The sequence below is a fragment of the Maylandia zebra genome, linkage group LG23 (assembly GCF_041146795.1).
Source record: "Maylandia zebra isolate NMK-2024a linkage group LG23, Mzebra_GT3a, whole genome shotgun sequence".
In the NCBI taxonomy this organism is placed as follows: domain Eukaryota; kingdom Metazoa; phylum Chordata; class Actinopteri; order Cichliformes; family Cichlidae; genus Maylandia; species Maylandia zebra.
The window spans coordinates 2,725,729-2,742,813 of NC_135188.1; the positions used below are offsets into that span (position 1 = coordinate 2,725,729).

General features: G+C 41.4%; 1 protein-coding gene across 2 annotated transcripts; it reads left to right on the forward strand.

The window, feature by feature from the left end:
* Positions 1-397: 397 nt before the first annotated feature.
* rnf11b (ring finger protein 11b) lies at positions 398-14,391 on the forward strand. 2 transcript variants are annotated; one of them, XM_004555074.3, is made up of 4 exons: positions 398-964; positions 10,222-10,391; positions 12,246-12,459; positions 12,651-14,391. In XM_004555074.3, the coding sequence occupies exons 1-3, from the start codon at positions 842-844 to the stop codon at positions 12,415-12,417; spliced, it is 465 nt and encodes a 154-aa protein (XP_004555131.1). In that variant the 5' UTR covers positions 398-841; the 3' UTR covers positions 12,418-12,459; positions 12,651-14,391. The 2 variants fall into 2 exon arrangements, with proteins under 2 accessions (XP_004555131.1, XP_004555130.1); XM_004555073.4 differs by having other exon boundaries at positions 12,246-14,391.
* Positions 14,392-17,085: the final 2,694 nt, after the last annotated feature.

Sequence of the window (17,085 nt, forward strand, 5' to 3'; positions counted from 1 at the left end):
GTTGTCCTTATATAATCTAATCTGTTAGATAAAGTCATCTTATTTTGTTGAAGTGTGAGACTCTGGCAGTCAGGGATACGAAAACAAGGACTATTATAACACGTCATAATCTATCGAAAACACACAAAGAGAATTAAAAAAAAAATTATTCTAAATATTTAAATATCCAGCCGCAAGAAAAACTAAAAAGTGGGTGATCAAGTACTACTTTGTGGTCAGCAAGAGGAATAACACAAATACACTTACAAAGCTATCACAAAGGCTGTGTTTATGTTTTTAGCGAAGGGCAATTTGATCACGAATCTGATTGGCTGCTTAAAAGAGCCTACTCAAAGAAGGTAACAGCTCATTGGTTCTTTTTCAGCGGGGCGGTGCTTTGTGTTGCTACATCACCAGCTTTCGTTGTTCGGCTGCTGTCTGCAAACTGGAAAGTCCCCTTCAGACATAGAGGTCCGCGTCAGGAAAATTGCTGTTAGCGTTGTGATTTGCGTTGAGGGGTATTGAATTTTCCTTCCCTTCGATGCGTCAATAAACACAATTCTAGCTCGCTGTTTCAGCTCCGAATTTATTTATTTTTAGCTAAGCGATTAGATGTTCCCTTTCGAATGCTAGCTGGTGTTAGCAGGCTAGCTCTTTGTGTGGCTAGCAGCTAGCCGAGCGATGTTTTGTTGTTGTTAAACTGGGCAGCCCTCCTGTCGTCTGGGAAGGAGAATCATCAGCTGTGTATGGAAAAAACGCCCCATCGACGCCTTTTTCTCCTCTCCCATTGTCTGTGAAAGTGACCCTTGAAATTAGTAAAGCGAAGACGACAGAGGGGAGAGTTTGATTGAAGAGGGAGGAGATGGGAAACTGTCTGAAATCTCCCACATCGGATGACATTTCTTTGCTACATGAATCTCAGTCGGACCGGGCCAGCTACGGAGATGGTGCTGATCCCGATCAGGAGCCACCGCCCCCCTATCAGGTAACTTTCACCAACAGTTTCAGGGAAAATGAGCTCGTAGATATGTTTTGCCATGAGCAAAATTCATGAAATACCTGAAGCGTGGACAATGTCTGATAATGTGTGACGGGCTCGGCCCAAAAACGTCTGCCTTTATGCAGCTGAAGGCAAGATCAGCTGTTTACAGATCCAACATCACCCTTGGGCGGCAGAACGACTCAGTGACCCTGTCCCTTCATAGCATTGACACTAATCCGCTTTGTTCTGTCCGATGGTCCTGCCTCTGTCCGTCAATTCCCTGAAGTCATATCTTGATTCAGGCTTCACTGATACAACAGCAGCACGGCTTGCTCATTCAGAAACTCTGAACCAAATCATTTAGGCTCATGTAAGTCAGCACATAAATCTGTCATGGCCTGTGGTACACATTAACAGTGAACTTGAAACAGAGCCCAGTTCTCCATGTGTAGGAGAATTATGACTTGGTGACTTTCATAACTTTACTGCTTCTTTTGACTAATCTCCTTCAGGGCAACAACTTTGTATGATGACCTTATTTCCTGAATTAGATCATCCACAAACAGACCAGGCTATGCTGTAACTGTAAATATGATGCACAGTGTTACTTATCTTTCCTTTGTAATTTCTCTATAATACAGACCAGCAAGTTCAATGTTAAGAGACAGCTGGTATGTGTTATGTAAGCCTTGTCAGACAGTTTGCTGTTACTAGGTTAAGCTGTGCCTTATCTGTAGATTTAAGATAAGGATTTTTCTAAAGCATGGGAAACTAAAGGTGACATCAGGTCGGTACAGAAGGAGAGCTTGTGTTGTAGGATGTTACATAATGTAATGTTATATTCAGGCAAGCATGTTTTATTTTCATCACATTAGGGGTGAAAACCTAAAGGAGAGACTTTGCCAAGTTGTCCTAACATTTAAAAAGAAAAATTAACATCAAGGGCTTTCTAGCTGGATCTTGAAAAGTAATGTTTTTGAAATTAATGTGAATATACAAACACGAACACTGATTATTGGTGCATTATTTGAAAATCTAATTGAGCTTCATCAGGAAATCTTTAGGTAAATTTTGTTTTTTATAGATCTTCATATTAATTGGTAGAACTACAATGAATTTTGTACATTAGATGTTAAAAAGAAAAGAGGGGAATATACAAAATAACAAAGGAGCTATTACCATTACTTTTGCCCAAAATTAATGGTTAGCACATTTGTCTAACAAGCTAAAGATCCCTGGTTTGTTTCTGGGAGAAGACCCTGTTCCCTTTTGGAGTTGCATGAAGAGCATCTGTTTCCCGCTATGGAAAGTAGCTTCCTATCAGACAACCAGAATTGGGACATGGAAACTTGGCCCAAACACATTCAACCTCTCATTTATAAGCTTTGTCGTTTCTTAGACACTGTGTCCGAGTCGGTCAATATTATATTTGGACAGGTTGAGTATTTTTCCCCAGTTCATGTCCTTGTGTGAGCTCTGTCCAGCATACACCAGTGTGTAATTAGGTCAGCACAGTCAGCTGTGTTATCATAGATGATGAATGTTGTAATAAACCACACAATCTTTGCTAGGGGCCCTCTGGAAGAGCTCTCACTAAGCTTTCAGTGTTGTTCAGCAAGTCTGCGTGCAGTGTGTTTATACTGGCAGAGTTTCTCAAGAGGGTTAACTAACTAGTTAAAGCCTCCTTATAAAGAACTCTTTCAGAACAGCCAGCTTCTCCTTGGTGACCACAGTAATCGGCACCTTCACCACACGTTTTTTGTTCGGCATCAACACGCTTTGGGAATTTGTGGTGGAACGGGTATTAAATTCTCCCAAATGCTCCATTTAAAATTTAATTTGTTGCATTTGTGAAAGCTTTCACATGCTGCTGAGTGCAAATGTGTACTCTGGATACTGCCTGGAGGTCTGTCCTCCATACAGAGGGTGAGATTTGCAAGTCATGGTGCAAAACTTTATGCTGGCAGTGGCAACAGTGAAATCCAAATCAAGGACAATATGAGCTATAGCTGTGCTTATGCTACAAAATGAATCAGAAAGGGAAGCTTTTGTGTAGTTGTCAAATAAGCATTGACAAGGATTTATTTAATCGATGAAAAGCAATCTGTCACACTGGAACTGTTGTTGATGGCTCTAATGTAATTAAATGTTGAATTGTGTTGCCTTCTGTCATTTTCATATGTGGGCCATACTCGAGACATAACAGTCTAATCAGCACACTTTGGTTAGGATGCCCACTGAAGCCCTTAAATTGAAAAACAGGAAATGATTAATGGATTTGTCTCCAATTTAAGATTCGTTAACACTTCGTTTCTGTCTGTAGCTTAAGTTATACCTAGCCTGAGGTTTAGCCAACCTGGAAACTGTAAATAGTGCCCAAGTACATCTGTAACAAATGCAACATTTTATAAGTGCATACCTGTCTTCAGATGTTTCCCCATCGATTCTAAACAACCTCGTGAGGTTGTCTGCATGTTAAACTGATTGGAAATCACTGCTGTCTGTATACAGAGCATTCATGATCCAAAGTCCAGAACTGGCTCTGTCGACTGTATGTTGGCAGCCTGCATTTGGGGCTGTTGAATAACTTCATGGCTTATGAAGACAGTGCACAGATCTGACATTCATAACTCCATATGTGGACACTTCACATAGATGCTATAGAGAACCATGAAATGGATAAGATACTATTATAATCCTTTTTCAGGGAATTTTGGTTTTTTTGTTAGTTTTTATTCCGACTCCTCTCTTTCTCAAGTTACCTCTCAGGTATAATGTTGTGGCTAATTTTTGCAAAATCCTTGTAAAGAGGAATGGTGGGATTAATTTTTATAATTGTTACATTACACATACAGATGGACCCCCGATAAAAAAACAAAACAACAACATAAAAACAAACAAACAAAACCCCAAATACTATTTAGTAAGATGTTGACCCACCACATGTCACAAGAACAAATTCACTCTATTTTAGCAATTTCACAAGTGCCTCGAGCTCTCTTGGTGGGACGTTACACATTTCCTTTAAATTACATTCCAAAAACATTGTCACTTGTACTTGACCTTTGTCAGGTGACTCAGTTAGATTTTGTTTGTAAGTTTTGATCCAAAACATGCTCAGTCATTTAGTGTTTGTGTATAAAATTATAGTTAGAAATCCAGGGATCCGGTGATCCTTGTTAGCAAACATTTGGCAATAGCGGGGAGGAACAATTTAAGTTTAACATGAAGAGGCTGATGGATGAGCCAAGCTCATGGAGGGGCAGACATGGGCCATGATTGAGAGGTGAGAGGAAGAGTGCTATTGGATGCACTAATCAGCGTTTATTTACAGCTGCAAGAAGGGTGCAGAATACGACATACAGGCCAAATCTCACCAGTCCCTGCTTCTCCACAGACACTCAGGCCACAGGTGAAAAATAAAAAACTTTTATCCTGCATTACATCCAACTGAAAATATTTATGAACAGCACTAAGTGATGGAAGGCTTACACTTTGGTGTATCAGGATCTCGCCGAGTGTGGCTGGAATGAGAGTTAACACCTCAAAGTCCATGGTTCTCAGATAGAAAAGACTGGAGTCTCCACTTTGGGTCAGGGACAAGTCAGTCCCCTAAGTGGAGGAGTTTAAGTATTTTCGGGTCTTGTTCTCGAGTGACTGGAATGGGGGATTGACGGATTGGGGTTGCATATGCAGCGATGTGGATGTGGTATCAGTCCATTGTGATGAAGAGAGCTGGACATAAAAGCAAAGCAGATGAGCTACATCCATATCCTCACCTATGGTCACAAGCAAGGTAGTGATTGGAAGAACGAGGTTGAGGATACAAACGGTGAAAATGAGCTTTCTAGGAAGAGCCTGCCCTCTTCCTTAGAATTAAGGTGACGAGTTCAGTCATTTGTGAAGCGCTTGGAGTAGAGCCAGTTGAGGTCTTTCTGGCATCTGGCTAGGATGCCTCCTGGGTGAGGTGTTCCAGGCATTTCCTTCTGGGAGGAGGCCCCAGGTTGAACCCAGGACATGCTACAGAAATTGTGTCTCTTGGGTGTCTTAAGAACGTCCCTGTGCTCCCCCGGATGAGCTGTAGGAGGTGGTTGAGAGAGGGAGGTCTGGGTTTCTTTGTCTAGGCTGCTGCCCCTGTGACCTGACTCTGGATGAGTAGCAGAAAATGGGTGGATGCATTTGCTTGCCCTCCTCCTTCCGCTGTGAGTTTCTTAATCTCTGCAACTCCTGTATACTTCCCTCATTCTTTCAACTGCCACCAGAAATAGTTATGAAGTAGTGACGCTACTGAGTCAAATTGTTTGGAGCAGTATTGGAAAAGGATACATTAAAGTATAAATTGTCCCACACCCATTAAATTTCCTTATATTTACCTCATTTCAGATTGTTTAGGATAAGGAAATACTCCTAGTATAATATTATTTTAAAGGCCAAATGTAAGAATTTGCAGTCTGTGCTGTCACTGGCTATAGATGGGCGATGGATGGATTTAGAAAGCCAAGTAGGGGACATGAGTCCTGTGAGCCGGCCACTTAGCCTAGCATACCATTAAAATTCTTGTCAAAACAAAACGAGTCATTGTGTGTTTGCGTCAGTTGTTTTTATAAACTGTGAAACAAAGGAGAGGGAGGTGCAGTTCAGTGTGTGTTCTTAGCATTGGGCTGTAGCTGTAAGCTTATGCCTGCGTATTTTTGTGCAGACGGGCGTATAGCAGACGGTGTGTGTGTGTGTGTCGACTGTGGTGATTTGGACAGCAGCTGGCGAGACAGGAGCTGACTCATCTCGGTCTGGACCACAGGAGATAAGGCACCCCTGTGTGTTTTAGAGGGGGGGGTGCGTGCATATGTGTGTTCACTCTCGGCTGTAACACCAGAGTATCCTGATAGAAGCAGTGACAAGTGTTTTTATTGATCACATTTAGTCTGGCCTATATTCTACTTTCAGCTTGTTTCATAGCTAAATCTTATTGGCTGAGACACTTTGCAGACTTTGAAATTTTCCCTCTTTGTTGTTGGAGTTATGATCAATTTTAGTGTTTTTTGTATAAAATGATGTCAACGATCTCAGGTTTTAATTTGTCACCCATCTGTCTGCAAATCTAATACAGGTGATATTTCTGTCTTCAGTCTGCCAGCACAGGAGGGTCAAAGAGGATCGGAAACATGTCACATAAGAACCAGTCATAAAGTTTCTCCTGATGAGGTTTTAATATGCTCTCTCACTGTAGTAGATACACAAGAGGAGCACAGTCTATCAACCAGCTGCATTACTGTTGGGATGAGAGGGCTCGCCAGCAGTTTGCTTTAAACACAGTGTGCTCAGCCAGGTTGCTTTGGTGGCACTTTCTAATTGGCCTTCAAATGTGATGGAGCCGAGAAAAAATAAGAAATGAAAACTGAAAAGTATTTTTCTGAATGATTTCGGTGCATGTAATAGAATATTGTATATTTATTTTTGAAAGTATATTGTAATGTCCCAGACTACATTCACAAACATGCTAAGAAAAGTGTGCATGTGTCGCAGTCGAGGAAAACGGGAAAAACTGTGTAACTTCTTCATTGTGTCCAGATAATGGTAATGAGCTGAACTTTAGGTCCTCGGCCTTAATCAAAGGTAAGGGTTACATTACTTCATTCTTACATGATGTTGATCTTTAGCCTTGTAAGGAAGGCGGCAATAAACCCCACTGGAGGAGCCTCTGATTGCCTACATTTTGTCCTAATATGGTTACAGAAACATTGGGGGCGTGGAGAAAACCGCGCTGACAAGCGTGTTATTGTACTGCAGGTCAGTGACATAGACGTGGGCTTTGCCTCCAACACAGAGCTTATCACAGAGCCCTGACTCAGCTACAAGTAAATTCTTTTGTTCTCTTCACAACTTCATCCAAAAGTTTAGTTCTCATTTTCCTCGGACTGAAAACTGAGAGCCGAGCTACAAGTAATGATGATCAGATGGCTCGGGGGGGTTTGATTAGTATATTACAGAGGCATAACTAATGTTCATGCAGGACTTTAAATTGTGGTACAAACTATGTGTTTAAAGTTGGGTGTCGCCAACATGACATCACCTATTAAAGCCTCAAGCTGAGTATTTTTGCCTTGAACGTGCTTGTCTTTAGAAACCAGACGTGTCAAGCTGACTGGGGCAATTTTTGCAGAAAAACTGCTTTTTCATCCCTTTTTTACACTAATGGGGACATCATTTATAAGAATTAACATCCAGGTTTTTCTTTTTCTTTTTTGGGGATGTGTTTAATATTAGTTATAATATCATTGGCCAGCATCGGTGGATCAACTTCCTGCTTTGATGAGATCATTTACCGGTGTTGGCACACTTTGAGTCTTGTCCTGTTATCGCACCACAAAACACATCCTGTGATGCTAACGCGCATCATTCGGCCCCCGTTATTGTTCTTGCTGCCGGTGTGCATGCTGCCCTGCGTTGTGTGCAAGTGTCTGCAGGTCTCGTTCAGAGATTTTGTTACTTTGCAGGGCTCAGAAGAAGAGCTAAGATTTCAGAGACTGCGAACGCTTCATGTTTCAGGTGTTGCTTCCCTTACAGCTTGATGCAGGATGCAGATAGTCACCCCCCAGCTGATTTCTTTTGGAAACCTTCCACTTATTGTGTGCATCTGCTTCCCCTACTTGCTACCATCACCTTGATTCCCGCTCACCATTAGCAGCCTGAGCCTGGCAGGCTGACAGTCGCTGCTGTAGCTGCTGTGTGCTTGGCTCAGCAACCTACAGCATGCTTGGCAGAGAGAACCAAGGTCCACCCCCCTCATTAGTTCCCCTTTCACCCTTTTGGTACCACTGAGGTCACTTAATAAACAGTTGTCAGCCCAGCTGACATATGACAACAATTACACTGCTGACCATTGCACAGTTGAGGACCCTAAACACACACAGTGCAGCTGCTGCTCCCCCCCCCTCCCCAAGAGGCCCCGTCTGCAGCTTTTATTATCGCTGCCTGGCTTTTAGAGTTGGCTAAAAAAATGGCTGTCAGAGGAGGAACAGACAGCCTCGACTGCTAAAATTATGCTGACTCATGGGTTAAATGTTGCTGAGAGACTGAGAGGCTAGCTAGCATCTCCATCTGTCCCATTAAAACTCTTTAGCTTTAAAAGATAGCATTTCAAACAAATTAAAAAGTAGACTGCTTGTGTGTGTCTGTGTGTCACCTCTCATGCTTAAACACAAAACAAAAAAGCAATCTCGCCCCTGAAGGTACAGTTACAATACCTTTGACACTTCTTTGACTTCTTACAGAGGCCTTTTCCAGGCATCATCTGTTTAATCGAATATGTTGTCGTCCACTTTCCAGCTGTGATTTTAATTGGGTGGACTACATATGAAAAGAAATAGACAGCACAGTGGGCAATGTCATTAAGAAAGTCATGAAGCATGAAGGACAAAACTGTGAAACCTGTAGAAACCACAGCTTTGTATGATACCAATCGTGGTTTGTTTGATTCACATTGTGACAGAAAGACACTACACTACCCACAATCCTGAATTTAAACAGCGATATTCCTGATTGGTGGAGATCGCTGTTACCATGCAAATGTCAGAAACTGGTAGAGCGGTGATTGAGGTCAGGAACAACTGTACAGTACTGATAACTAAGCTATCATTTACATACACACACAACATGAACTACAAAATCTCTTTCTGTTCAGTTTTAACAACACTGCAGCAATAAAAAGGATTTTCAAAGGTTTTTTGTTTTGTTTTAGTTTTTGATCCTGAACACATTTTGTTCTGGCCGTGATTTGCTTTGTGGCTGGTTGGTTTGGTTTAAAGCTTGAAAGTCTTTATATAAATATTTTCTGAAATATTGTGTTGTCAGGATAAACTCAGAGCTGAGTAAGAAGGCTGCACGGTTATGCTGCGTTTCAGATGCCTCAGAGTTCAGGAGTGTTGTCACTCTGAACCCGGCACATTCAGATGGCTAACTCGGGTCTGCTCCGAGCTTCTAATGGTGAATTTATGGTACTGTGGTTGTGTCTGTTTGTGGAGGTATTCAGATATGCTGAGGGTTTCTCAATCTACACAAACGTGATTGTGTGCAGCTCGTAGTTTGATGTGACTGACGCTGGAACAGGAAATGAAGTAACATCACTGTCAGAAAATAACATTATATTACACTGTAAGGACAGTCAGAATACAGTGCATGCTTTGGTGTGACGATATTGTGCCTCTCATGTTTGCTTTGACTCTTTAATACTGAAACCCGTTCACTTTGACTCGCTGTTACTTTGATGACACATGAATCTTTCACTTATGTGGTTTTCCAGGCCAGTGTTTAAAAAAACCAAAGACAAGAAAAGAAACCCATCCCAGACATAATGACAGACTTTTCATTTCACACTTCTCTCGACTGAGGCTGCTTTGATGTTTGAGTCAGAAAATTATTGAGCTAGAAATATGAGCTGCTTTAAATTGGCATTTAAAAAAAACAGTTAATGCTCAAAACCCAAATGGATTTGTTTCCTGCTGGGATCCTTATTTGTTAGGAAAATGTGCATCAGTTAGAAATACTGTTAAATAAATAAAGTTACTTTTAATGACGTGAACTAGAACAACAGTAAGATTTCCCATCGCATGTTGGTATCGGCTGCAGTGGCTTATGGGTGTGGGGAAACACTACCATCTACTGCCTGAAATCATTAGCTTACAGCATGTCCAGACATCCAGGCCTAATAGACTGCTTTAGATACTGACGATGGATATTGTGAGGATGTGAGTCTTATTTTGGGCCGGCTTCTCGACACTGACAGTTATATATTAGGAGAGTTTGTTGGATTGTGAGATTGTTGCACTCGAGTACTTTGATTTTGTAGAGGACTAAAGTGAATGAACCCGTCTGCTTGTTAAGCTGAGGGATTTTATGTGATAAGCCTCATCAGTGTTGTACTGGCAGAGTTTATTTTTATGTCCCGGCTCACATAATAAGTTTGTGCCATAATCAGGAGTTTTTCTTCTTTCCTTTTTGAAAGTGAGAAGGCCCAAATCTTCCTTTGTTAAAGTAAATCCAGCACAGATATAGCCTGCTGAGAGATTCGGTGACGATATCCTCTCAAACAATACTTTTTTTTTTTTTTTTAAAGGCCAACTTTGAGGTGTATTTTTCAGACGTTTGTACTTAGTGTTTCTCATCAATTCTTCCCCTGCCACAGCTTTCATGTTACAGATTTTGTAAAGTAGACTTACTCAACAGTGTTAAGCCTCTTTATGTTGTCTCTTTTCTTCCTGCAGGAGCAAATCCATGTGCCTGTCTACCATCCGACGCCCAGCCAAACCCGACTGGTCACTCAGCTGACCGAAGAGGAGCAGATCCGAATCGCTCAACGCATCGGGCTTATCCAGCACCTCCCAAAGGGCGTGTATGACCCGGGAAGGGATGGATCCGAGAAGAAGATCAGAGAGTGAGTAGAAGCTCTGAGTGGGCAAACACAAATACTGCTTCACTGCAGAATTCAAGCGTTACATACGTTTCAAACAGGAGTTTATTCACTGAGTTACTGCTTGGTTTTCCACACAGCTTCATGTTGGCACATTCCAGTAAAATTCAGAATATAATAAATTCTTGTTATTAGCATGAAAACATTGCTTTGATACAGAGATGTGTAGTTACAGTACAGCACAAACCTTGATATTTTTGGGGGGAGCCGCCCACTTTGATTTTAGGTGGGTTGGATAAGTAAAACTCTCCTTTCTGTCTGTGCAAAGGAGTTTTTTCTGTCATTGGTTAGTGCAGCAGTCAAATTACAGCAACGCTGGGAGAGAGCGAGGGGAAGTCATGCAGCGAGTGGTTGTGGGTTGGACTCAAATCTGGCCGCTGCACTCCAGCTGTGTGGCATGTGGTCGCCTTAGTTAAAGTGGAACCCAGTGTAAAGAAGTCTTACTACACATTTAGATATCTGAATATGATAACTGCAATTTCAACAGTATGTCTCTGTTTTTCTACGTGATAAAGAAATGCTGCTATAGTAAACTAAAGCCTGTCAGCGTGAGCATTTAAATTGTAAGAATACGTGTAAAATGACAGAACGCGCTCTCATTGCCCAGACTGTCCTGTAATTATTATCAGGGGCAGTTCCAGTTTCAAACTTTTAGGGGGGCTCAGCTGCCAATCATAATCTCAGCAGTGCCTTGTAATTAATATTAATGCAATGTGCTGTTTGCGACTGTAATCAGCCCTTTTGACATTTGCAAACCTCAATTCAGTTGGATAAACATTAGTTTTACCTTCAAAAGCAACATAATTACCGTATTTTTTGGACCATAAGGCGCACTGTCAATTTTTGAGGAAATTAAAGGATTTTAATTGTGCCTTAGTCTGAAAAATACGGCAGTTGGATGACCTATTGTAGTGTCTAAGAACAGACACTGCAGTAGATCCTCTCTCTCCATCCTCCTCACTTGACTAGAAACTAGAAAATGACAAAGATATAATCTTATAATAATTATTATAAGAGCATCGACAACAGTACAGCACACTGCTTAGTTATCTCAAATGAATGAATGAATCAGTGAATGTGAGTGAAACAGAAGCTGCAGCTTTATCATTTTTGGTGAATTTGATCACATGTCCACTCTTACCTGTTTCCTTTTGCTCTCTGTCCTCCTCTGTCTTTGTGCCGTCACCCAAAAATTATATGTTACAGTGAATAAAAGGCATAAACCGATCATTATCAGTTCATAGCAATATTCAAACTGAATCCAGGCTGCTGCGGGACATAGACAGGTTGACATTTTGACTTGCGGTCACCTGGATCTGGAGCTCTGTCAACTTCAGGTCCCAAAGTCAAACGAACACTGCAGCATCACTGAGAGTTTAAACTGTCTAAAGTCTTTCATCTTTAATAAAATGATCAGCTTTGCTGCTTTACCAGGTGTAACAATGAAGTTTAACATCCAGGCATCCATGAAAACAGCATTTATTAAATTTAACTGAGTTAGAAGTTAGCAGGAAGTTAGCTCGCTAGCTTCCACCTGATATAGCATGTTCTGACTGAGAGATGAATCTTTTAGATCAAATGTTTTGAATTAAATAATTATTTTTTTATCTCAAAAATGTCATATTATTTATTCTGCATTTTATTTTATTCCAAATTCCAGGGATGTGCCTTTAAATTGAGAAGTAATCATTTATCATAGTTGAAGGTCTGTCTGTGTATTTTTTGTTTTTTACTTGTTTTGTTGTTTCCTGTGTAGTTGTGCTGTTCAACCAATGACTAGTGTGTTTTTAATAAGACAAATGTTGTTCACCATTGCAGGTGTGTCATCTGTATGATGGACTTTGTCTACGGAGACCCGATCCGGTTCCTGCCCTGCATGCACATCTACCACATGGACTGTATCGATGACTGGCTGATGAGATCCTTCACTTGCCCCTCGTGCATGGAGCCTGTGGATGCTGCACTGCTTTCCTCCTACGAGACCAACTGACACGAAACCCCTTTGGACTAAACCGGACACGCACAAACACATGTATACGCTCACACAAACATGGACATGAATTATGCATAAAAATGAAAATACACAAAACACTTCCATCTTTGCTGTATCCTGGATTAGTAAGATGGCGATTATAAAAGCAGTGATTATGTTAAAGATGTACAATGAATTCTGTGTGGGTGTACGTAAGTGTTTGTCTATTTGTGTGTGCACAATTTCCTCAGTTGGCCTGCTGGACAGGATTACATCTGGGAAAGGACTGGAAGAATGAAGGGTTTTTTGTGGTATGGACAAGCAGGACTGAGGAAAGACGACAGAGGGCGGTGGAATGCACAGGGGCGTTGTAACGGGACATCGAAGGCAATGGATGGTGGATTCATCGTTACGGTTCAGAAACTTTATCAAGGTCTGGTTTTAAATTTGCGATACACGCACCTTCCTCCTTAACTTTGGGCGCGGTGATTGGAATGAGCCTGAGAGAGACTGCAGGACTGCTCTCACCTGATTACTGTAACGCCACGCTGCAGGACGGAGGAGAGAGGACTTCTGAATCCTTCAGAAATGCTGCCATATGCCTCTCTGTCAAAACTGCTGCAGAAGAACTGTTGCAGAAACAGATATGTGATTTTAAGACTGCCAGAGATGGACATCAGACTTTGGACTGCTAACTTACGATTTATTCTGCACATGTACCAGAGGCCTGTTCTCAGACGGGCCTTGAGTCGTCTCTGTACAGACGTTTCCTGAGAAAAATGAGATCAGTAGCTCGGTGGATTCACTGTCCGGTGACTTTGTGAAATCTGTTTGTTTTGTCAGGCAGCATAAGGGCTCTGTTAACCAGTGTTTACCACCAACACAGACATGACTAAAGGAAGTGCAGTGTGTGCTGATGTAATGGGCTGTGGTAGAGTTTTGTTGTTAAGGTCTTGACTTCTTATTCAGTGAGATGTCACATTATTGGCCAAAGCACAAGTAGACCAGTTAACAAACCATAAATACACACGAGACATTTGCACTTCCTAATCAGACCAGAGACAGGAGGACCACATGCAGTTGTAATTATGTGAATGTAAAGTATCTGATTTGCTTTATGTGCATCCTCTTTACCACTGCAGTTATTTGTAATGAAAGCCACTGTCTCTGTGGAGTGGGAGCAGAGTACTTAATTTATTATAGAAATTAACCAAACTACTGAATTAATTCCAAGGATTGTGTCCCTGTTCTTTGTGCTGAAGACAAAATTAAAACGTAGACAAGGTTGGGCTTTTTTAATGTGCTTGGAAAATCAATTTCCTGTCCTCCGAAACAGGCGGTGAAAGAGTGTGATGTGGTCATAATGATGGAGTATGCAGTTATGTTTGGTTTCAGTTTAAAAATGTTCGGTTTCTATGCATTTGTATTCTCATTTTCTTGGCATCGAGTTGAGTCCTCTGAACAGGATTTCTTTGCCGCATTATAAAATGTCCATTGCCCAAGTCACCAGGTTTACAATAAAAGCACAAAGAAGTACAACATTTTCTTTGATAGTGTCCTTCCCCAGCTAACGTTAGCATGTGAGTGAGTCTGTAAATGTAAATCCTGCAGAAAATGGTTGATATTTAAGCTCCCCTTGCATACAGATCTCTGTGATCTGTGAATGCTTTTCAAGGACCTTTGTGTTTTGCGAAATTTGGTGGGTGGGCAGGTCGGTGGCTTAGTTTTTGCACAGTACTGTCATGTACGTAACTCTTTATGTTCTAAATTGTCCATCATTAGGGTGGAGCTCCATGGCCTTAGGTTACACATAAGTGAAGGGTTGATATCTGTTGCTAAAATGTGAGCACAGGTGGTAATAGGCAGACTGCAAATGCTGCTGCTGAGCTGTCAGACATTGTACATGTCATGTAATGAAGACTACAGGAGGTGTATCAGAAAATGTCCCAGTACATTGTCACAAACTAATAAATGAACTCTGTGTGTATCGTGGTTCTTTGGTTTCCTCCTGGCTCTTAAGCACGTTTCGATCTGCGGCTCCTTGCAGTGGAAAAGCAGATGACACATATCCTCTGGTTTCAGTATGAACTTGATCACACCCAAGTGCAGCTGACCAATAACTGTGGTTATAAATGTGCCATCGTAACTCATTCAGCTTCCGTTTTCCACCAACACTAGTCTGGTCTGGAACCATAGTTCATGTTTCCTGATTCAACACTGGCAGCAGCTCCAGTGCCATGAAAAAGTATTTGCTGCCTCCTTGGTCGCAGTTTTTTTTTTTTTTTTTTTTTTTGCACGTTTCACACACAAATTCTTCGGATTAGATTACAAAATGCATTTATTAGGGCAAAAAAGCTATCCAACTCTCCTGAGCCTTATCCAAAAAAGTAATTGCACTATTTTGTTTAATGATGTATTAACTGTAATTAACTGCATTTGTTTTTGGAAGCTGAGTTCAATTTCACTAGCCACACACAGTACATTATCCACAAATGGGTAAAACCTAGAATGGTGACAAACATTCTCAGGAGTGGAGTAACAAACATGAGCCAAGAATGCAATGACAGGCCACAAAACACCCCAGAACAACATAGAACTGTGGGTCTCACTTCCTTCAGTTAAAGGTTATGATTTAATAATAGGAAGTGGGCTGGGAAAAAATGGCACCCATGGCCGAACTCGAAGGAAAAAAAGAACAAAAAGGCTCACCTAACATTTGCCAAAAGCCGCCATGATGATTCCCGAGACCTTCAGTAAAATATTCTATCCGATTGTTCAGTCTGACGTCACTAGCCGTGTCTGGACCTAAACTCCGCTGCAGGTCCATATATCAAACGATCACTGTGGCATTACTGAGAGTTGAAAAACTGTCTAAAGTCTTTCATCTTTAATAAAATGATCAGCGTTCTGCTCTACCAGGTGTAACAATTGAGTTTAACATCCAGGCATCCATGAAAACGGAATTTATGACATTTAACGGAGTTAGAAGTTAGCAGGGAGTTAGCTCGCTAGCTTCTATCTAAATACAATATAGCATGTCCTGCCTGCGGGGTTTTGGAAACAAATTAAAACATACAGCTTTCTTATCACTTCCAGCATAAATGAAGACAGAAACTAAACAGCAGTGACGTTTGTAGGGTTACTGAAGTTGGGCTAGCTGGTATATAATGATTTGCTACGTGACCGCTAGCGACACAGCTATGTTAGCATAATATAAACACGCTAACTTTTTTTCCACTCGATAAAAGTTAGCGTGAGTGTTCTCGGTGGTCAGGAACAAATGTAATCACATGGCAGGATGCTGTAAAAGGACCAAACTTCAGCCAGGAGAACAACTGAGATAATCCATCCACAATACGAGGTTAGTCATTCATATACTGCTGCATGGGCTGGGCTGTAGTTACATCCTAAGGTTTTAAAAACTGAGCTTAAATAAATGATTAGCGGTAATAAAAGCTGAGGGAGGTCAACAGTGATCACTGACTGTTTTAGGAGCTTTTGGAGATCAAATAGAAGAAAATACAAAACATTAAACATGTTAACAACACAAAAGCCATATTTTTTTTTAAATGAACTTTATTTACAACAATAACAATGACAATCTCAAAGAGACAAGCAACATATTAAATCAATCAGAACAGAATCACACAAAAGCCATATGCAGACTACTTTAGGCCCGGAAGTAGGATTCGTCACGTCATCACTTAATAATCGGATTGACTAAGGAGATAAAACTTGAACTCCCCCTCCCTCTCCTGCTGCTACTTCAATCATGAAACTGATCAATGATCAGCTGATCGGCTTTTCTGTCGCCAGTCCGTCTCTCTTGTTTGTTTTTGGCTCACTTCGTGCCAAAAAGAGGAAACCAGCGGCTGAACAACAGAAGCACGTTTAAGCTTGATAAGCTGTTGTTAGAATTTATTTAATATTACTTTCTACACCAGGATCTTTTTCTATGTAGCTGAGGGATGGTAACTGTGCAGGGGTGGATCTAGCAAAGTTTAGCCAGGGGGGCCGATAGGGCATGAACAGGGAAAAGGGGGCACAAAGACATACTTTTCTTTCTTATTCTCATTTAAAATGTCCAGCTTTTAATAAAAAAATTATCCGAATCTTACACCCAAAGTTTTAATCTTATGTAAAATGTATAGAAGTCCATTACTGTATATAGTAACTGTTAAGTCTAATATACCCTAGTAAGCTATAGTAGTGTAACGATGGTTAAGTGTTATTGTACAGTGACATGTTGGTGATCTCTGCACACTGCTGTTGTTCCTTTAAGATTCATGTTTGGTTGTGGTGTACAGGAAGGGGTGGGTGGGACCTGGTTGTTCTGTGTGTGTGCCAGGCTGAAGAGAGGTGTAGTTCGAGAGCGCTTCCCCCTGAGTTAACAACCCGCTGGCTTATGTGCCAAATAAACGGACAAACTGAGACCCCGACCGTCTGGTTCTTGTGAACGTTACATTGGTGTCAGAAGTGAAGAAAGAAAAAAGAACCCCAGAACGCCCGACACCCTGTTGCTGGCGACGCTTGCCGTTACGAGACGAGGATGTTGCCGGGCAAGATTAAGAAGGAGACGGAGGAGAGGGAGGTTCGTCCGCGCTCGCCCGCCCATGGAGTGAGGGAAACGGCGCTGCAGCTGTCTGCCGAGGCTGGATTTTCTCCAGGTTTGACTAGGCTCGGGAA